Raw genomic sequence first — 22,320 nt, 5'->3', positions numbered from 1 at the left:
GGGTGTGGTAGCCTAGGGACTACTTTACCTGGACTATTTTGTTGGGGCTATTTAAACCACACCCGAGCAAGACAACACGCTTCGCGTTACTTTGCAGCTTGCAACATGACGCTCACCGTGTCCAGCTATTCCCTCGAACCTCGGAGAAGCAGAACCTGCAAGGGGACAAAAGGAACATCATTAGCAGCAGCATCTTACCTGCAGTCTTCATCTTTAAACACTCGCAGCTACTGAGAACAGCTTCCTCGAATCTGCACGCCTCCCGGTAGAGGCAACATTAAAGAAAGCAGTAGAGACATTTATAAATTACGAACTGCTCAAAAGGCTTACCTGGCTGGTCACCTCTCGGCTGGCACCACTCCGGACATTCCACTTGCGCTGAAGAACACCGCGACCTACAAGGAAGGAAAACACAGGTTAGCAAAGGCAAGACTTCGCAGCGCTGCGCATAGCGCTTACTTACCGCATCATAGTGCTCTTAATGCACCATAATTAACCAGCGGGGCTCAACCAAGCCAGTTCATCGCGCTGAAGCTCCGCATACCTAAGGGAGAAAAAAGAGACATTTTAAACAAAGAAAGGCATGCAGGATAGCAACAAAACTAGAGAACAGCAATAAGACCTACCTGAACAATATCAAATGAGCCGGCGTCAGTGAAGTAACTGGGCCGCACTCGCCCATGAAAGACAACGCGCCCCTGCAAAGAAGGCAGGACGGAGAGCACGCCTAATTCTACCACAAGGTGAGGAGAGGGCGCCAGAGGGACTGAAATCATACAGGGGTGGAGGGAGGATACTTACCCCAGTCGGTCAGTCTTGAACACAGTCCTCCTGTATTTTCAGGCAGAACCTTCCCCGCAGACCACATCAGGGCAAAGCTGAGAAGCATACCAGCTAGTAACCCAGCTGGGTGGCGTCTCTCTGGATACCAGGTGAGCTTAACACACACCTTTAAGCCAAGAACTGCAAGATGATTGCTACAATTATTCTAAAAGTGACATAATTGTACTTAGAATTCCCAAAAAATGTCACTATATTCACGTATCTTCTCACTAAAGCTGGATACGACTGTCATATGTAGGTAAAAAACAGCAAACAGAAATGTGTATAATGTTATTGCAAGAGGTAACATAAACAGATAAAGTGTGATTTTCTTCTGTTTAACTTTGATAGTTCAATGTAATGTTCTATGGATCTGTCCAAAAAGAAAGTTTCTGGATAACTGCAAGTCTTTTTACTCCTCCTCAAATGCTGACACATCTTAACCCTTAGTTCAAAATACTGTCATGCTCTTTATTTTCCTTGTCTATGCTCCTGGCCATCGAACGCGTCTGCATGCGTGGAACTTCTTCTCTTGCTTCACCTTCAGTATTTTCAGGAGGAGTGCAGCTTTTGGGGTAACTTCTTCCACATCGTGCAGACCTTCAAGATGAGGTGTGCTCCAAGTGTGTACGAATTTGCACACCAGCACCTGATCCCCTGGGTAAAGCCTGGGTGGTTTCAACAAATCTTCTACTTCAATGGATTTATTGTCTTTGTCACTTCTCCTTGGCCCCTCCCTTCAATTCTTGACCTGTTGAGACATGAAAAAAGCAATTGTAGTCATTGTTGTTAGGTAATCATGCATCTCATCTCCTAATACGCTCACTACGCTATAAGCATCAGTTTTAAACCTAGTTGGAGGAGCAGGGGAAGTTCTTGTGCGGCATCCAGCCACCAACTCATGAGGAGTTAAATGGTGATCTGAGCCAGGCAGGTTTCTTAGAGCGTACAGGTAAATGGGTAGGCAATGTAGCCATCCCTTCTTCAAATACCTTTTTACCTTTGCTAGTCTGTCCTTCAACAGTCCATTTAATTGTTCGCAAATACCATTTGCCTGTGAATGGTATACAGAGGAAAGCCTATGCTTAATGCCTAAGAGTAGAACTATTTGTTCAAAAAGCTCATTCACAAAATGCATTCCATTGTCAGAAAGCAAAACCTCACACACACACCCCACCTTGGGAAGACCTCATGTACAAGAAAATTGGCAGCGCACGTGGTGTCAGGGTGTGCACATGGCCCTGCCTGGATTCATCCAGAAAAAGGACATACCACAACCAGCATGTATCTGTAACTGCTGCATGTCTGCAGCATGTATACATAATCTATATGTAGATGTTGAAATGGGTCAATGGGTCCAGGAATTGCTCCTCTCACTGTTCACAAAGTGTGCCTTGCCATGAACCTCTGGCCCGCAATGCAATTTACAATCATCTGTGCCACAAGTTCTAACAGATTGGGTGAGAACCACTCTTCTGCAATTGTTGCAGCTTGACTCTCTCTCGAGTCATAAGCACGGGATAGTTGAGCTGCTCCAATGCTATCCTCAATAATGCTAGAGGCATAACTGGCTTTGCAGTGCTGTCCTGTCTCCGAATTGCCTCTGTGAGGGATAAAGAACATCCATGTTTCTTCCATAACTCCTTTTCTTCTTGTGGTGCTCGTCGTCGTATCTCAATTAACTGGACAATAGACAGCATGTTAAAGCCCTCCTTTACCAACATGCATCATTCTGTCATCTGTTTAACACTTTCTATTTCAAAATTAGTGATCTCTCTAAAATAGGCTGCTTTTTTGGCTTCTAAATGTGCAGCTTCGTTTCTGCAGGAAATTCTGTCTTCACTTTAAGTGTGGGCTGCCCATTTTACGACTGCTGGAGTCAATCGGAGTGCTAATACTTCAATACATTTATCCAATAGGGCTGCATGCTTCACTGGCTTGCCGTCTGCACGGAGGAAGCCCCTCCTCTTCTAGCATTACAAACCTGCATGTACAGCTGACGTCACATATGCGGAGTCAGAGTACACCGTCACTTCCTCATCTTCGAATCTCTAAAGCGCAGTGATAAGCACCACTAACTCTGCAGCCTGTGCTGAGTAATGCGAAGGCAAACTCGTGCTTGTCACTACTACAAAATCACCCTCTCGTTTCAGCTTTACTACCACTAATCCGGTATGCCTTTTGCCAGTTGGTTGGTCAATTTTCAAAAAAACCATCAGTAAAGACAACTTTCCCCCCATCCCACCAGCATTTTCTCTAACTTGGGGAATTTCATTGTAGTTCTCAATGTACATTTTACAATCATGTGCATAATCATCCTCCCCGACTGGTTCTGCTATGAATGTTGCAGGGTTCACTGTCTTGCAGCTAACAATTTTAGTTCCAGGCTTTGATATAATTGCCTTGTATCCTGATGCTCTTTGTGTGGTCACTGTAGTTTTAGGCTTCTATAAAATCGCCAATAGCGCATGCTCTACAAATAGTGTTATTGAACACCCCATTGTTATACTTGAAGCTTTTTTGATCGTGAATGCAGCATCAGCTTAGACTGCTCTCAAGAATAATGTCCTTTCATAACTGGATCTACAAATCCACTATGATAAGCCAATGATGTGATACAATATGATATGGCATTCATAACGCGCCAATACACAAATGTTTCAAGGCGCGACGAGGCAAAGGAGTGGGAGAAAGGGAAGACAGAGACAACAATCTTATTAGGCCAAGTAACATCGAGATTGCGCAAGTGCAGGGGCGAGGCCAAAAGTGCAAAGGGAATGGGGAGGGGCCAGTGCAGTACATGGGATCAAACAATAACAAGAAGTACGGCCAATGGGTGGCAAGTGCAAGGGTAAGTGCAGACAGCAGGTGTCCAAGTGCAAGTAGGAGGACTGTAGGGTTACAGATACAACCCCAAGTGCATGAGTTGCGGGGGGGGCAGTGCAGGTGTGCAACTGGGTAGGAAGTGGACCTGGGACTGAGATCACAGGGTAGCCAGGTGACCAGTGCAGTTTAAGCAAGGAATTCAGCAGGGGAGAGGAAGGGAGAAGGCAGAAGGAAAGAGGAAAATCTTAAGGTGCTTACGGAACTGGAGATGGTTCTTCTCAAGTTTCAGAGAGGCAAGGAGGCTGTTCCAGATGGAGGCCCCAGCCAAAGAAAGAGATCTAGCACCAACTCGTTGCTTGGAGAAGGGACTGATCCTGAGGGAGTTGGAGGCAGAGGAGCGAAGAGCTCGAGTAGGAAGGCATTTGCGAAGAGAGTGTTGGAGGTATTGTGGCCCCAGGCCCAGAAGGCCTTGTGGACAATGCAGAGGGTATTGAACTTAATCCTCACAGCCACTGGGAGCCAGTGCAGAGTTTTCAGTGCTGGAGAGATACGAGCCCTGGGCTTTAGGCCAAGGACAAGTATTGCAGTCCTGTTCTGCATGAGTTGCAGGGGCGGAGAGTAGAAGCAGGCAGATTTAGAAGTGGCTGTTGCAGTAGTCCAGCGTAGAGAGAACCAGAGCTCTGGAGACAGTGAGCTTCTGGGGGAAGGATAGGAAAGGAAGAATACCTCTGAGGATGTGCAGTTGGTAGTGTGACTTCTTAGAGACATCAGAGATGTGAGGAGAAAAGGAGAGTGTGGAGTCAAAGAGGACCCAGAGGTTCTTAGCCTCACAGGTGGGAGCAGGAAGAGGGCCAAGGGAGGCCGGTCAGAGAGTGACAGGAAAGGAGGGTGCATGTGTGCCGATGAGGAGAATCTCCATCTTACTGGCATTAAGGCAGTGATCGTTGGCTGCACACCACTCCTGGATAGCAGACAGTCAGAGATGAGAGAAGGAGAAGTGGTGGCAGAAGAGAGCCTGTAAACGAGCTGAGTGGCATCCAAATAGCCCTGAAAGTTGGGGCAGAGAGCCGCAATGCAGTGGGCAAGAGGTGCCAGGTATTGGTTAGACCCCTGGGGAACATCACAGGTAAAGAGTGAGATAGAGGACCTGGGAGGGTTAATAGAGGACCTGGGAGGGTTAAATCGGAGAGGAAAGAGGTCAGTCAGGCCAGAGCCTGATGGGTGATACCTAGGTTATCATGGAGCCGGTTGAGCAGGATGGCATGGTTGACCGTGTCAAAGTCAGAAAAGAGATTGAGTAAGAGGAGGGCAGAGGGAAGATTAGAATTGAGGTCAGGAGAGCAGTTTCAGTGCTTCTGACTGTTCTGAAGCCAGACTGATAGTTTATTCCTGTGTCCTAATGTTGTTTTCTGTGTAAGGACTGTTTTCATGACATCTCCATTTGAATGAGATAATAGATACAACTTCTATTGATAATCTGGAATGCCCAACACAGGGGCTGTACTGATTGCCTTTTTCAATTCTTTAAATCCTTCAGTCATCTCATCTGTCCATATTATTTTATTCTTTGTCACCTGTGCTTCTTTAAGTCCTTTTAAACGTGGTTGAATATAAGTACTGTAATCCAAACCCCATGCCCAAAAATAATGACACAGTCCTAGAAACTGTTGCATTTCCCTCACTGTTTTAGGTTCTACAATGTTCATTATTGCTTCTGCTCTCTCAGGTGTCACTTTCCTCCCCTCATGAGAAATCAATTGTCCTATGTACAAGACCTCCTTCTTGCAATATTGTAATTTCTCTTTGTCCACCTATACCCTTTCTCTGAGAGTATAGTCAAGAGCTTAACTGAATCTTCTCTATATCTTTCTTCTGTCTCACTGCACACCAAAAAGTCATCCACGTATTGAACTACTGTGCTTTCGAGCTGGACATTCCCCAAGTACATCTGAAGGACTCTGTTAAAGATCGAGGGCAACTCAGAGTAGACCTGGGGCAATCCTGTATGTTTCAAGCGTATACTTCTATACGAAAAGGAAGTCAAATTTTGTGAGTCTTCGGGAAGAGGAATTGAAAAAAACGCCTTTTATAAATCTATAGCTGGGAAATACTTGGCCTTGGATGGGATATTGCACAATATTGTCATGGGATTTAGAACTATTGGAAACTCAGCTTCGACTATATTGTTTAGAGGGTGAAGGTCCTGTATAAAAGTCCATGACCCCTCATCTATCTTTCTCACTGGGTACACAGCCGTATTACATGAAGAGTCAGATGGCACCAATATGCCTTGGTTCATGAAAGCAGAAATGGTCTCAAATATACCTTCATCCGCTTCTCTGGACATGGGGTATTGCTTTGCTAGTGGCAAAAGAACTCCTGGGTTATGTTTGATTTTAACTGCTCCTACTCACATGATATGGACTTGTGGTCCATAAAGTATTTGGTACTTTCTCTAAATCTTTGTGGAGAAATGTTGGTACCCTTTTAACTATCAGCATTCTCTGTGGTATTTCTCGATTCTCTACTTCAATCTAATAAGTAACACTTATGAAAAAATACTAACTCATTGTCTGCATATTCATCCTTAAACAGCTCTTCATCTGTCAAGTCTATCAACCTGCATCCTTCACTGAGAGCTAACACTGTTCTCCATCCTGTTCCCTCATCATCTGTCCCATGAAGAACCACTCTTTCATCTCCGATCACTACTGCTTCTAATTCTAAGGGAATAATCTGCCATTCTTCATCATCCAGAGGGATTTCTGGTCTAAACAAAAACTCATCAGGTAGTCTTTATAGCTTGTCTATCAGTCTGGGCAACCATGATAATACAGTCACTCCATACAAAAATACTTTTGGGTCTAAGGGAACTCCTTATAATGCCTTTTAGACTGTAAAGGCTATTATAAATTCATTCACAGTCACATAATATACCCCTGGGTTGGAACACTCTATTTCGTCATCAGTAAAAGATATCATCATGTTGAGGTTTGTCATCAAGGCATGCCCTAATATATTAACTGGAATCTGCCTAGAATACAAAAATGGCATCGAAACATCATGTTCTCCTATAGAGATTGGTAATTCAGCCGTAAAAGAGCTAAATGTGTTGCCCCAGAAAATCCCTGCGTATTCATGGCAATACCTGACATTTGATACTTTAACTCATGGACACAGGAACGAGTTGCTCTAGTGTCTACAAGAAATGATCATGTTTTGCCTTCTATTGTCACCTTGAACCTTGGTTCCTCTTGTGTGTCTGGTGTCACAGATAGTACTGAACATATCAGGTCTCTCTGTGGGCTGTCCTATTGTGGGTATAAATTCATCCCTGTGCCTGTCAAAGGATTTCCTCCTACCACAGTCACACTCCCCAATGTGGGTGCGAGTGCTTGCTGAGCTGCTGTGTTCATATTCTATTGTGGTATCATAACCTGATGTGTCTGTACTTACTGATGTTGTATCTTTTGTGTTTGCATGGGTACTTGCTGTAACTGTGCTTGTGGTGTTTGCATTTGATGCATTTGCTGTGGTTTCGGTGCATATGGCTGAGTCTGTGTGTGATTTTTGGAATAATACTCCTGTGGTTCTATATTATATTGTGGAGCATAACCCGTTCCCCCTTTTGGAGCTTGCCAGTTTTGCTGCATGCCGCCTCTACTTCTGCATGTTCTAGCTGTGTGTCCTATTCTTCCGTAATTCCAGCATTGTTCCGGTTGTCTGCCGTTAAATCATCCTGAGGGTTTTGAAATCCACCTTGCCCTCCTGCTCTAGGCCCATTCTCGCTTCCTCTTGGCCATAAATTGTACCCACTCTGATTCGTGGGATACACTATGTTCTTTTGCAGCACTGACTGCATCTCCTGTGTCACCCCACCTTCATTACTCGTCAATACGCCTCCCTTATGGCTACTTTTGACAACCTTTTCTGGACTAACTTTGCATCCTCCTGCTTTCTACTCTCAGCTTTCACCTTTTTTTTCTCCTGCATTAATCAGCAGTGATGCATGATCATCAATTGTATTTCTGGCCATGGTTTTGCTTCCATTCCCACCTGTTTCTTCAGCTACCGTTGCACTGGCTTGGGCAGTCCCTGACACAAAATGTGGTAAAATAATGCCACTGTTTTATCACATGGTTCACACGTCTCCTTGTGCCATCTGTCTTGAATATCTTGAATATTAACAACAGGGTTTTAATACCTCTACTAAAAAAAAAATCTCTGGATGCTTCATTCCCTGCGAATAATCGCCCTATTTCGCTGCTTCCTTTCCTCATGAAGGTTTTGGAAGCAGTAATCACTCCTCAAAAGAGGGACTTTCCGGAAGAACAAACAATTTTTTGTACAGCTGCCAGATGGGTTTTCGGCCTATGATGGGCACAGAGTCAGTTCTCATGTCAGTGCTCGATGACCTTACCATGATCAGAGACGAGGGCGGCATGGCCGGTCTTATTTTATTGGACCTGTCGGCCGCTTCCGATACTATTGATCATGGCATTTTGGTATCTAGGCTGAAGGAAGCAAGGCCTTCTGGGGTGGTTCTGGGTGGGTTTTAGGAGTTTCGGGTTTTTCGCTCTCAAATAGTCTCACTCCTCCCTTACTGCTCGCCCCGGTGGCTGTGACATGTGTGGTGCCTCAGGGGTCAGCATTGTCCCCTTTGCTTTTTAACCTTTATATTCGCCCCCTGATGACACAAATCCACTTATTTGGTTTTAGGCTTTTTTCCTACGCAGATGACACCCAATATCTGTTCATGCTACAGCCAGACCATCCAGTAATTGGCGAGAGCCTTAGAGGCAATTCGGGGCTGGGTGGAGGCAAATTGGGTTAAACTAAAAGGCGGGAAGACGGTGGTCTTGATCATCGGCCCATCAGAGGCAGTTAGTAAATTGACTTCAGCGTTTTGGCCAGCATCATTGGGATCACTTCCGGAGCCAGCAAAAATGCTCCGAAATGTAGGCATCAAAATATCTCAATCTCTGTCTATGGAGGCGCAAGTGAATACAGTGTGTGGCCTGGGGTTATTCAAACTTAAGCAACTGAAGAAAGTCCTTCCTTTTGTGACAGAAAAATTCCATGCTCAGATTGTGGCTGCAGGTATCAACGGCAGCATTGACTATTGCAACGCAATCTACATGGCACAGCCGTCGGTCCTTATCCATAGCTTACAAGTGTTGCAAAATGCAGCAGTGCATCTTGTGAAACATGTCCCCTTTAGAAGAGGGGTAACCAGGGAACGGCAATCTCTACACTGGCTGCCCATTGAAGCGAGGGTTAAATTTAAATCATTGTTCCTGTTTCACTGTGCATGAAATGGCAAATCATGTTTAGCCATTCAAGAGCAGCTCCATAGCTACAACCCACGCCAAACTCTGAGATCTACAAACACTGCACTTTTATGTGTGCCTAGATACAGAAGGGAACGGCTTGGTGGAAGAGCCTTCTCTGTGGCCGAGCCCAGGCTGTGGAACTCTTTGCCTCTGCAACTAAGAACTAATATAGATTTTGTGTCAGTTTGGAAAGAACTTAAGACCTTCCTTTTCACATAGGTGGCTCCTTTCCCAGTCCTTTTCTCACCTCGGTATTTCCTGCCAGAGCCATGATGCCTCCGGCAATAGTGTGCTTTAGAAGAAACAATGTGATTGATTGAGTTCTTCATCCTCCCCCATCTTCCTAGTCATAATTGCGCCCATGTCTGATGTATCAGGACATTGCACCCTGAGTGCCCGTCATACATCTGCTCTGCAATGATTAAATGGTGCTCCATCATGTGTCGCATTTTGTGCAGTCACACCTGCGTATCCTGTACGCTTCCAAATGCCATCAGCTCTCTCTCCTGTGATAGCTGCCAGCAGGCCTTTTATGTCCCCTATGACTAACGTCATTCCTGATTTCATTTTCTCTAACTAAAAAATCTATTTTACGACCCCAGAAGTTAAACTCAGTAATGTACACCTTAAATTCTATCCGTTTGTCGCCATGGTATATATCGTGGTGCCCCCCCCTTTTCTCTAATAATAGGAATTGTGAAAATCCCGGTCCATAATCATACGTGCCTACGCTCCCTCTTTTCCAGGCAGGGATGGTCTCGCCCGTTTGTCTTCATCCTGTTAGTGCCCTTAACCTATTCACGTAAGGTGGGGTTACATCCCCTGTACTGTGTAATCATTCTTGTGGTCGCTCAGTATACGGTGTCGATGCTGGTGCTCTCTCTTTGGGGTCCTGTTAATCTGACCATTTTACCCCCTTCTCTATATTTGATTCATTTGAAAATCGGCATGCGCCCTCTCTTCTCTCTCTCTCGTTTTCTTCCCGTTCTTTGTCTGACATCATTATGCCCCAGCTTGAATTACTATTATCCTTTTCTGCATCATCAAGATCTAGTCTACTTAAAGACAGCGTTCTATGTTTGTCTGTTATGGCATCATCTGATCTTCCTCCCCTTTCCCATGAAAGAGACTTTTTTGCGTTCTTTGAGGTTTTACATCTTTCTTTATCCCTTATTTGGCTATATAAATCCCCAAGTCTTTTTTCTATACCTTCTGTGTGCCATTCATCAGCCCATGTTGTTATTCTTGGAACTCCTTGATTACTTCCTTATCTTTGCTGTGTATCTCGGCAATGTCCTGCAAAGGTTTAGAAGTGGAGTGTCTCCCATGGCAACAAGTCAATTTAGACTGTCTATATTTACCGGCCTTTGATTTGTTTCTTTATTTTGTCAAATATACCGCACTGATCAATTTGAACAGGCACCATCAATTGCCGGTTATTATCAGAGAATCTAAATATTTTATCAGTTTTTAAAATTCTATACAACGATATTCTTATTGTTCTTTCGTTTACACTATCAATTTTTTGTGTATCGTTATTGCTTTATTGATATTTTAAGAACCTCTTCTTCATTTATTCATTAGTTTCCTTTCATTTTTATGCTTCCGATTGACGTCAATCTTTTAATCAACAAATCTAAAAAATCACCTTAATTTTTTACTATTTCTATTAGTTTAAACACAATAAAGGCTTCACACTGACATATTTAAAATCCCACACATGTCACTTCAATCATTTCCCCTGCGTACGTCCTCTTTTACTATCTTTAGTAAACGGATCTCATCTCACATTTACTCAATTTTGGAGTCTGATACGCACTCTTCTTGTGGCTTTACATCAGGTATCCTTAATACCCCTATATGGAGTCTTTTTACTGTGTATCCTTCCATCCCCTTGCAACCGCGAATCGAGGTATCTACTTCTCTTCTTTATAATCCCCAAAAATCCTGTTACTTATATATATATATGTGTGTATATATATATACACAACACTGTGCCTTGCCCAATTTTTGCCACCTTCGATGTTTTACTTACATCTGTCTCTCAGCTCGGGCCCCTCAGCATCGGTTCTCCCTCAATCGACCAGTTCGCCTTCCGTCCACAGGCACCTGTGGGGACCAGACAGGAATTTCGTCAACGGGGGACCTGCCAACCGTATCTTCTTTCACATGATTTTTGCGCGCCGATCTCCACAGGAAGCTTCGCTGTATTCTGGCTAATGGCAGGAGCAACTGACAGTCCGGGGTCCTGGATCTGGGCCTAGGTCGATTAGACCTTGAACCATCCTCACTGCTACCAAATTGTGCTCTAGCAACTTGAAGCATCTCTTGTACTAGATGGAATTACCAATAAAAGATCTCAGACCAAATAAACGGACAGAATCAAAGAATTTGGCAAAGTACTACTTTATTCTTATTTCAATAAAGCAGAGTACACTGGCAAACATCGGCAGAAGTTTGCATACACACACACACACACACACAAACTTGATTACACAGAGGTCCTGTACGCCAATTTGTCATCTATGACATCATCCTACATGGCAAACCATAAAACCTATTGGCGGGAGGGATTGGTTAGGGGAACATCTCTACATATAGAAGGTATACAGGTTAGTACTTCACTGGCGGTCTCTTATCTGTTAGACACACCTCGAACTACCTCTAAATACGCATAATACTGAACATAGCGAACAAAATGGCAGTGGATTGGTCAATGCAACATTGTATAGCAGGTTGCCCCATAGACCCAATGATTGGTTGGCATCTCACCCAACCTGGGACTTTTCAGCTCGCTAGCAGCACGTAAGGAATTTGAAACTCAGGTGCTTGAGTCACATCAGATTACTCCCCACTTTCCCAATTAGGCCATCATCTCTCATCAGTTGACCATAACCCAAGGTTTTGCGTCTGTAGTTGACCTTACTGTTGCTCTCTGTTCTAGAGCATAAGAGGGAGTATAAGCACATAATTTATCTTCACCCACAGCCGAATGAATAGCCCTTGTTTTCATCTTCTGCATCACGTGTGAAGAGACCACACATTTGTCAATTTCAACCTCCTATTTACTGCTATTTGATTCAATTTAGCTAGGTGCTATTGCCTCCTTGGCCTCTAGAGACTTGCTCACTCCATCGTGTATGAGCCTTATTCACTGTTAATTGTCCAATACTAGGCGTTCACGTATGTTTTCTTCTTCGTTAATCCAAAAGAAATGTGTCTCACGCTCATGACGTTACCGGTCTGCCTCCCTTTGTACCCTGCAGTTATTTCTTGAAATAGCATCCTGGATCCTAGGCCAACAAAGACTCCTCTTCGATTGCACACAAAGCCATTTTCCAGCATCTCCTGACTCTTCTCTCTGGTTTGTTTCTGAGGTATTTAGAATGGATATTTGGACGAGCCGGTGTCCATTTTCCAGTCATGGCCGTCCTTGCCACATTATATATTCCACTATAGAAAGCCACTATTCATCTCATTGACCTTGCGTTGCTGCGTATTTACACCTATTGATCCACAAGTTACTTCATCTTCTTTTTGCATACATGATTTCATTATCATTTTGTACATGTTTCTCGTTTCGCTACAATTCCATTGTCATTCTTAAGTATTTTCATATTGTTTCAACATATTCTCGTATATCTTCTTCATGACATTACTCTTCCCTTTTCAAATGCCACTGAGCGTTCCATAATATCCATTGGTGCATGCAGACATACATCCATACACTCTCTCAACGTGTGGGTACATTCGGTATAGTTGTCTGAGTGCATAACATCTCTCATACGCTCGATACGATATAGGAACAACACAAGGGGTCCTACATGCAGCTCTTTTCGTGCTGTTCTAGTATGATAGTGGTGAGGGGGTGGAAGTTAAGGTATATACATCAACCTATACAGCTAGGACCGCAATAATTGGAAAATGGACACCGGCTTGTGCAAAAGATTTATTCTAACTACCTCAGAAACAGACCAGAGGTGCACAGTCAGGAGATGCTGGAAATCAGCTTTGTGTGCAAACGGAGAGGAATTTAAGTTGGCTTGGGATCAAGGATGCTATTTCAAGAAATAACTGCAATTCACAAAGGGAGGCAGACAGATAAAGCCATGAGTGTGAGACATATTTCTCTTCGATTAACAAAGATGAAAACATGTGCAAGAGACAAGTATTGGACAATTAACAATGAAAAAGGCTGATTTAAGATGGACTGCGCAAGTCTGTAGAGGCCCAAGGAGCAATAACACCCAGCATAATTGAATCAAATAGCAGTAGATAGGAGGTCGAAATGAACAAATTTGCGGTCTCCTCACACGTGACGCAGAAGTTCAAAACAAGGGCTATTCATTAAGCTGTGATTGAAGATAAGGAATCTGCTCATACTCCCTTGAATGTCTCAGAACAGAGAGCAATGGAAAGGTCAACTAAAGATGGGAAACTTTGGCTTATGGTCAAGCTGATGAGAGATCATTGACTAATTGTGCAAGTGGGGAGCAATCTGAAGTGACTCAAGCACCTGGCTTTCGGTTTCCTTACGTACTCTTAGCCAAGCCGAAGATCTAAGGTTGGGTGGGAATGCCAAACAATCAGTGGGTCTATGGGGTAACCTGCTATTCAAAGTTGCATAGACCAATCTGTTTATTTAGAGGTAGTTCGAGGTGTGTCTTACAGATAAGAGACCGCCAATGAATTACCAACCCGTATACTTTCTATAAGTAGACATGTTCCCCTAACCAATCCCTCCCACCAGTAGGTTTTGCAGTTTGCCACTTAAGATGACATCATTGATGACGTATATTGGGGAATAAGACCTCTTTGTAATCAAGTTTGTGTGTGCATACATCAGCTGATTTCTGCTGGTGTACCTTGCTTTATTAAATGAAGAATAAAGTAGTACTTTGCCATATTTGAGTCAGTCCAGTTATTTGTAATTCCATCTAGCACAAAAGATGCTTTAAGGTGCTAGAGCGCAGAAGGATGTCTCTAGGGCAGATGTTTTTCCACTGCCTGGTAAAAAGGTCTATACTCTGGGGAAAACACACATTCTACCCAGGAAGGATCAAATTGGGGTAGACGCATCATTACTGGTCTGGCGGCAACTGTGCCGGTGATACTGGTCAGTTGCCGTCGGACCCGTAAATATTTACTGGTGCATGACTTGCCAGTAACACTGCAGGATTCCAACCCTGACTGCCGGGAAGTCAGGCGCCGGTAAAATGTTGTTCTCCATTCCCATAGAGTCCAGTAATAACGGTGCTGGTGCTTCCGTGAAACTTCTTGGGCGGGTGCCGTTCCGCCCAGCAAGTCAGACCTGCCGGGAGCGGGAGTGTACTCGCACGGCAGACTTGTAATTTGCCGGTCCGGAAAGGTTATAATGAGGCCTAATGAGAGTCTAGAAAAGGGCGTCTGTGGGTAATTAGGGGGACTGGTTGACTTTAATAGGTCATTTTCACAAGTTTCTATTTCTAAGGTATGGGTCTTTTTCTGACAGGGTGGAAAATCATGAAGAATACCATTGTTCCCAGCAAGAGCTTTTTTTAAGACTATGGTGTTTTGGAGAGTTGGGCGGGATACCCAAGCTGATTGTTCGCATATTTCATTAGCCTCCAAATATAGAGTGGTTTTCTTATCATTCCTAAACTCGAGTTCTTTGCTAGGAAAAGGATTCACTGATATTAAAGTATTGGATGCTTGGTCCTTCCCAATAAGGACCCTCTCTGAGTTTGTCTATACTCCACCTCCCTTCCAAGGGATAAGAAACAGTTTTGGGAGCCTTTTCTGGTGCCCGTACGGTTTCATACACTAAACTCCCCACTAACTCGCCCTTTTTTGATCTTAATTGGGGCTGGAGAAAAGTTCAAAAGAGCGGATTTCAATGAATTTCCGCAAGAGAGGAGAGGTTATATTTTGGTGACATTTTGATTTCCAGGAACCAACAGTCTTGCAAGTTTTATGAGTGCAAAACCCACCTTCTACTACTATCAACCCACCTTTTACTACTATCGCACCATCACGAACATACTTACTATTCTAAGTACTACCTTGCATTGCACTCACTGGCTTCCCCCCATACACTGCAGTGTAACGCGTGTCAGTACTCCCCATTGCATCGCACCGAAGACCATGCAAAACCTACACCACTTCAGCAAACCTTCACACTCATCCATCAGCAACCCCTATTCATCCCCACACTCAGGGAAGACCTTTTTGTTACTGAACTAAACAGAATTCTTATACCCAGGTTTCACTTCTGGAGTACACAAGTGACCTCACCAGAACTTCCTTGAAGCATACAGGAACACAGACAACTGATTCTTCCGATCTGCAGTTATCAACACTTGTGATTCGCAGATTACTTTTCCCTCTCCTAACTTCCCTTACCCAGAAGGATGGTGCAAGGACCCTCGATGACAATGCTGGACTGAACAAAGAAGAACTTAATGCTGGGAAATGGTGCTGCTACTCCCATAGCGAGATTGCAGCCTCTGGCAGCGAGTGGTCACAGGAAGGAAAGATGGGTCTTAGGCAGCAGCAAGTCACTGACTTTCTACTACCGGGCCTTTGCAGTAGGGTCAGGGTTCCAGACACAATGTAAGCCTGTTAGGATGGCTGACGAGTCCCGTTCAGATGAGACGCCAAAGTCCTCACATAGATAACCTGACTGTGCTCTTCAAGTGAAGGAAAGGGTACACCAATGTGGTTCCAGCTGGTCCTACAGTGAGATCTGGAATACAGGTTCCAGTAGTGGTTTGCTGTCCGACTGTAGTGTTCAGGATAAGAGCATCCTCTTCTTTAGTATGTATTTCTTCTGGCTGCTTTTTTTGGAGGGTCAGAATAAGTACGCAGACACTCCATTTGAACAATGGTTAATTCAATAATCAGAAGGACTATCTCTCCCTATAACTATGGGGTGTTCCCTACCTATACATTAACTAAGGTGTGTGTCAGTCATCCGGAAATGTACAAATCAAAAGAAAGTATGCTGTCCAGAAAACTAACCTTATCTGATCCTACAACTATCCAAAACAAACTAAGGCCAGGAGAATGACTCCCTTCTCCTGGTGAAGCTGGGTTCTGCTTTGCTTTACAGTTATTTTCAGATCCTATTTGGAAATAGTCTTCAACCGCCTTCTGCACCAGAGCTTGCAAATCTTGGATAAGGTCTTTGGCTCGTCCCTTTTCTTGTGGGATTATTTTACAGGGGCTCTTTTGTGAAGTTCGTTTGAACCTTACATCCACCTAGTTTTGTAATGTACAACCTTGTGTGATATCTTCTCTCGAAAGGATTTCCCTTCAGGATTATTATTATCTCCCCTTCTTAGCTCAGAATTCTCTTGGTCATCTATTTGTTTATCCACTTCTCTGGTTCGCATTTTAGAATCTTTTGTTTCTACTTTTCTTCAATTAATCCCTCTTGAGGTTTGGGACCATCTCCCCTCTTTCCAGGGTAGTGTGAATCTAAAACAGAATCTACTGAAACAAAAAGAAGATGACACAGGCACAAAAATTGATATTTTCAAAAGAATGCATTTTTTTATTATGCATGGAAACTAAAGTCAGCTGTAATATAGCAATGAGAGCCGATCTAATAATGAAAGCACCCGGTAATGGGTACTCTAGCAAAAGCTCACCAGTCCCTTCCCTCCAGCACTCTCCCCCTGCACTCTGCTGTAGCTTGCTACGCCTCCTGACTCTCACTCTCTCCTGCTCCTCTACTGAGCAGAACAGAAATCCACTGTCCTACAGAATAGCAGTGTGGCTATGATGCATTTGGATTTTACATGCGTAGAAGGCCGTCTATGGCAATCAGCCTATGTACGTACACATTTCAACCTAGCCGTGTACTGGAACATGATTTCTAAGAACAGGAAAGCTTATCGTGCTAACATTCTTTCTCTCTCGCTCGAGACAGAAGGGCTCTGCAGAACAAAAACATGTCAGTCAAGACTATATCTGACAGTCTGCCCAGGGAAAAATTATTATGAAAACATCTACACTGTGTTCAGCTGCATGAAAACATGTTCCTTTCACGCTCAGCAAAAGCCTGATTCACAATGGACAAAAACTGATTACATCTTAGCGCTTAGAAACAAGTATGTGCGCTTTACAAAATAACAAGCTAAATATATCTTGTTGCATGGCTCTCAGCAAATATGTATCCATGATAGCTCAGAACAAACTATAATGTTAAACTTAGCTTATACTAAATGAATGCATGTATCAGTGGGTTAATGGATTAGCCCATGCTAACTAAAGAAAAATGCAGATTGACAGTTATCCACTTATTAATATTCTCCACTGGTATAAAGTTTCTCTTTTGGCCTTCCGATCCTCCCCTTCTCCGTGTTACCTCTCTCTTCATGGGGAAAGGTCTTGGGGGCCTTCTTTGCTGTTTGGCTTCTCCTTCTCAGTTGTCTTCTCCGTTGGCATCTCCTCACCAGTTTCTCACTTTGTGATACAGTCCGGTGTCCCTCCTGGCAACCGGTGCCATTGTGGATACCTCTGTGGGTTGGTGCCAGCATAGTTGGTTGGGCTCGCTGCCCACCACAAACGGCTCCTGGCTCTGCTACCAACTGGTTTCGGTTTCCGTGCCCCTCGGTTTCTCGCCAATTCAGTACGCTGTCTCCCCTGCATCTGCATCTAGTACTGTAGTTCAGAGTCATTTCACAGGCTCTGCGGTTCTCATGCACTTCGCCTCCCACTTGCGTTACGCTACCAGGGGGCCTCCCTGCTGCCTTATTATTCTCTCTCTCTCTCTCTAATCTCAGCATGTCCTCCTCCTTAAACATCCTCATCAGAGTGAAGTCAAAGTTTGTCCTTAAAGAGACAGCGTCTTTTCTCTGATACTCATGGTGCATGTTAAAATTGTCTTCAGCCCAGTTTTGGTTTTTATTGATGTTAAGCATCTCAACAGTCCCATGTATGCCATTATGGAAGATGGGTTAGGGAGTTCCTTAGAAGTATGGGAGTCCGTGTCCCCTAAGGAGGAGTCTTTCCCGGTGAGGTCCTACTTGCCCAGATCCTTAGGGAGGGTCTTGCGGAGCAGGCTCACCCCTCTAGCCTCAAAGGGGGAGGCTCCCCCTTGGGGAGAAGGGACAAATTCTCTTGATTCATCACATTTGGTACACCTGCCAGTATCTGACAAATATATTGTGCAGATGCCCTTATACTTATAGAGATCATGTGAGTTGAATGTGCATCCAGCTTCCAATCAGACACTGCACCATTCAAACATTTGGTGGACAACCAATCAAGGATGGTTGTCTTCATTCACATCTTGCTAGGCTACCTTCTGAGCAAATTCTCAGGTTGAGGGTTCAGTTTGAATCCCAGACACCTATTCAGTAATCTGGCTATATCAGCCATGGCTTTCCTGAGCTCCCAGCCTGGAGTCTTAGAAAAGCCATGATTATATATGGCACACACTTGGTTCCCTGGTAAACAAAGCCTTTTAATTGAGTCTTATTCGGCATCTAGATCCAGGTGGCCATTGTAATGGGGGGGCTGCAGGGGTACAAGCCTTAGATCTTCTTATACAAGATGGCTGCAGCAGAGCACAACCTTTTTAAAAACGCAAAGGGGCCACAACCAGTCAGTTTGTTCTACAAGCAGCAAAGCAAGTGCAGCCAGCTCAGGAGCGAAGGCTGAATGGTGTCCTGGGAACACCCGTATCTAGAAGTCTTAGGGGCTCCCAGGGACCCTGGATGTGAGCCATTGGGTAAAAAAAGGTCAGTGAACCTTGAGGGGAAAAAACAAACATTTAAGAGGACTCACTGTGAGTAATAGTACAGGACAATACTCCTAACCCTCTAACGCAGCTCTCACTGCTGGGTCTGACAAATCTTCTCACACCGCTTAACCATATGGCCTGGAGCACCACAGAGCTGTAGGACACTGCTTCTTGGCGACGGCCTTGGGCTTGCAGCAGACAGAACAGTTCCATGGCTCAGATGTTGCTGCAAAAGGGACACACAATAGGCACATTTCATTCTGGACATTCTGGTAAACCTTGTAATGTCAATTTGGCAGGACAGCTCTTCACTGGAAAAGGTACAGCTAGATGGTGCAAAACATGTGGGCCACCGTTGCCATTCTAAGGGGGCATTTGGCTAGCTGATTGCTTCAGGGTTCAAGCCTCAACAAGGACTAAACCATAACTGAACTACGCATTTACTTTGTGGAAGCTTAATTAAACTCAAAAATACGTCAAGTGTATATGTTGCGTCTTCTTATTAATGTTTTCCCGTCTGGGGATTTCTGAACCCAAATGCATTTCATCTATCTCATTTTTAACATTTTCTTGTGAGAATTTTTTTAATCAGGTTGCCTACCATTTGTGAACTACTTGCAATACCTGACACAGGAAGTGACATCAGAGGAGGAGAGGAAGTCCAGTCTTCAGATGAATTATATCAGTAAAGACGAAAGCTTGCATTTTATTTTTGTTTACAGGCCAAATAGTTCTGCCCGGGCAGTAGCCGTAATACTAGCATTTGTGCAGTAGTATTAGTAGTAGATGATGCTGTAGTAGTAGATAATGTAGTAGTAGTAATAGTAGTATGAGTACTGCAAATAGTAATAGAGTTGTTTTGGTAGTATCAACAGTATCAATAGTACTATCAGTAATCTCACTCCCAATAGAATCTGTACTACAGCTACCACTACAATTACTAAGAGTGGTAATAGTGCTACTACTACTTCTACCCACAGTTGCATTCATACAATTAGTACTGCTGATATCCCTACTGGTACTAGTAGTAATATCAGCACTACGAGTATTAATACTGCTACCACATCTGTGATTACTATTCATAGTCATGGTACTAACACTGGTAGAAGTAAAACTAGAAGTACAGGTGACACTACAATTAGTATTACTATAAGTAACAATACTACTCCTTCTGCTATTCATATTAGTAGTAGTAGTGACATTAGTAGTAGTAATAATGTCAGTATCATTAGTAATATTAGTATGTATGCTTCCACTACTGATACCAGTATAATACTACTCGTAATAATACTGCAGCCACTGCTGCTACTGTCACAGTTATTCAAAGTCTTAGTGGTAGCACTAGCAGTTGTGAAACAAGTATTACAAGTCATACTGTCAGTACTAGGGGTACTATGAGTACCAATAATACTACTGCTTGTCATAGTAGTAGTAGTAGCAGTAGTAGCAGGAGTACTGGTAGCATCTCCAGTATTACTGGTGGTGGGCATCTGGGCTCCCTTCCTATTGCCAAAGTTATTCCAAAGTTCTCTCCTGTTACTCAGGTGAGTGTCCGCTATCCTCTACTCAGCGTCATGCTATGGTTGGGTCACCGCAGAGGCCCCCCCTTTTACCACATATGAGGACAATGACCATCCTTGACTATTAGGATCAGACAGGCAGCATGCTCGTGCACTGATACTGAACTACTGGCTGCATACATTACTAGCCTAAAAAATATCAAAATTCCAACAAAATGGTTGTGGTCTCCATATTAAACTGGGCTATATGGGGTTTCTAAACAATGTTATTTATGGTAATTTGGTTTGACCCATTTTTGGTATTTCATCTTCTTTTCTTTTAATGTGGCCCCCATGCTCCTCTTCTCCTCAACTCATCACCCCTTCACTATACTTCCTTCACACACACAGACATGTTGCGATAATATGCCAATGTAATCACTCCCTTTTCCAGCTGTTGTGATGTTATGGCCAGGTAGGACCACAAGAACCTAGCAAAGGCCTATTACTTGCCTAAACAAAAGCCCAAACTGTTGGCTTTGCCAATGCTTGTTTCACATATACCCATTACCCTCAGAATAACGGATGTAACTGGTAACCAATGATAATTGGGGCAGTGATTTGTTACTTAGTGCAAAGGGTCCAGTGCACACAAAACAATATGAAATGTTCATTCTTTCTTCCAGACGCTTTACGACTCTTGCCAACAAGGATCAGAACCAGAATGGAAGGACGAAACTGGACCGAGAGAGACTTAAATCCTGCGTGCGAGAACTGGTACGGGTAGCCTTGCTCTCAGACTGTCCCTTGTTAGACCTGCCTCAGAACCGCCTCTCCACTTCCAGATTTGGAGACTTCGATTCTCCAAGGTCATGGCAGTCTGAGGTCTCCTGCAGGAGTGCTCCTACATACCATAGCCAACCACTCAGTTTCTCACACACGTACATGCACCCCAGGCACACACTTCCTCTTCCTTTGGAATTTCTACAACCCTCACTAACCCTGGGACCTAACTCACGACTGGATTATGCCAACACTTTTTATCCCGGGCTCTTCAGCCATCTCACCACTAAGATACAAAGAGCCCAGAATTCAGCAATCCCCCTATTCTAAAACACAAAAGCATTTAAGATCATCCTCCTCACTCATACATGCTCTTTGGATCTGGCTCCCTCCTAACTCGCCTCCAAAATATTGAAGTAAATTTCCTATTCCATTCGATGCAGTGATCCCCCTCTTATTGTCTTCCCAAAGCTAGACTTTACTGTAAGGGGGGGACACTTCACTCCCCAGGCACCGGGCTATCAGGCTCATACAAAGCAGTGACCCACACAACTTTCCCAGACAACTTTAAAATCATACAAGTAAATGGAAAATAAGGTAGATGGGGGGGGGCATGCCATAGCCTACAGATATCACCTAATTCTCTCATTATTCCATCAACCAACAAACCCTTCTCGTGAACTTCAAACTCAGCCGCCAAATAAATGTATTTTTCCTTCTGAGATACAGACCACCAACCTACAATCCCGGCTGTTCAAAGAAACTTGCAGAAGCAGTAGCCAGAAAAGTAGTGGAACAAGACAATATCATCAAACCCCATGACTTTAATATTTAGTCTGAGAAAAAAAAGAAACATCGGCCACTTCCTCAGTGCTTTCCTGGCAAGACTTCATCTCAAACAAATGGTCGACAGAGGCACTTATCTGACCTGACATGCTCTAGATGCAATCTTCTGGAATGAAGTACTAACCACTGCCATCCCCCATATCGGTCATCGAGATTGACCACTACATGATGTCTTTTACTATCAACACCCCAACACGCACACTGCCCACTGGTAAAAACATAAAGCCAAAAGAAACTGGAACAAACTTAATCAGTAGTTATTGGAGAACACCAATCCCAGTGTCCTCCAACTGATCACCTATGAACTCCATAAATGGATCACACGAGCCCTGGGTACGCTGATGCCCCTGAAAACGATCATCACACCATAAAAAGTAGCAGCCAGATGGTTTACTCCGGAGCTGCGATTGCTCAAGAAAACAAATCAAAAATTAAAGAAAGCATGGAGAAAACACTACAACCAACCCGACAAAGTCAAAGG

General features: G+C 43.9%; 1 protein-coding gene across 8 annotated transcripts in view; it reads left to right on the top strand.

Annotated features, from left to right (window-relative positions):
* Positions 1 to 22,320, top strand: part of OTOF (otoferlin) — a 1,702,209-nt gene that overhangs the window by 1,364,775 nt on the left and 315,114 nt on the right. For all 8 annotated transcript variants that reach the window (XM_069605607.1, XM_069605606.1, XM_069605604.1 and 5 more), the window contains one exon: positions 20,897 to 20,987. In XM_069605607.1, the coding sequence (XP_069461708.1) occupies positions 20,897 to 20,987 (91 nt within the window). The remainder of the gene's footprint in view (positions 1 to 20,896; positions 20,988 to 22,320) is intronic.

This window comes from Ambystoma mexicanum, chromosome 4p (genome assembly GCF_040938575.1).
Source record: "Ambystoma mexicanum isolate Mex_15411 chromosome 4p, UKY_AmexF1_1, whole genome shotgun sequence".
NCBI lineage: Eukaryota > Metazoa > Chordata > Amphibia > Caudata > Ambystomatidae > Ambystoma > Ambystoma mexicanum.
This window is presented reverse-complemented; position numbering and strand designations above follow the sequence as displayed.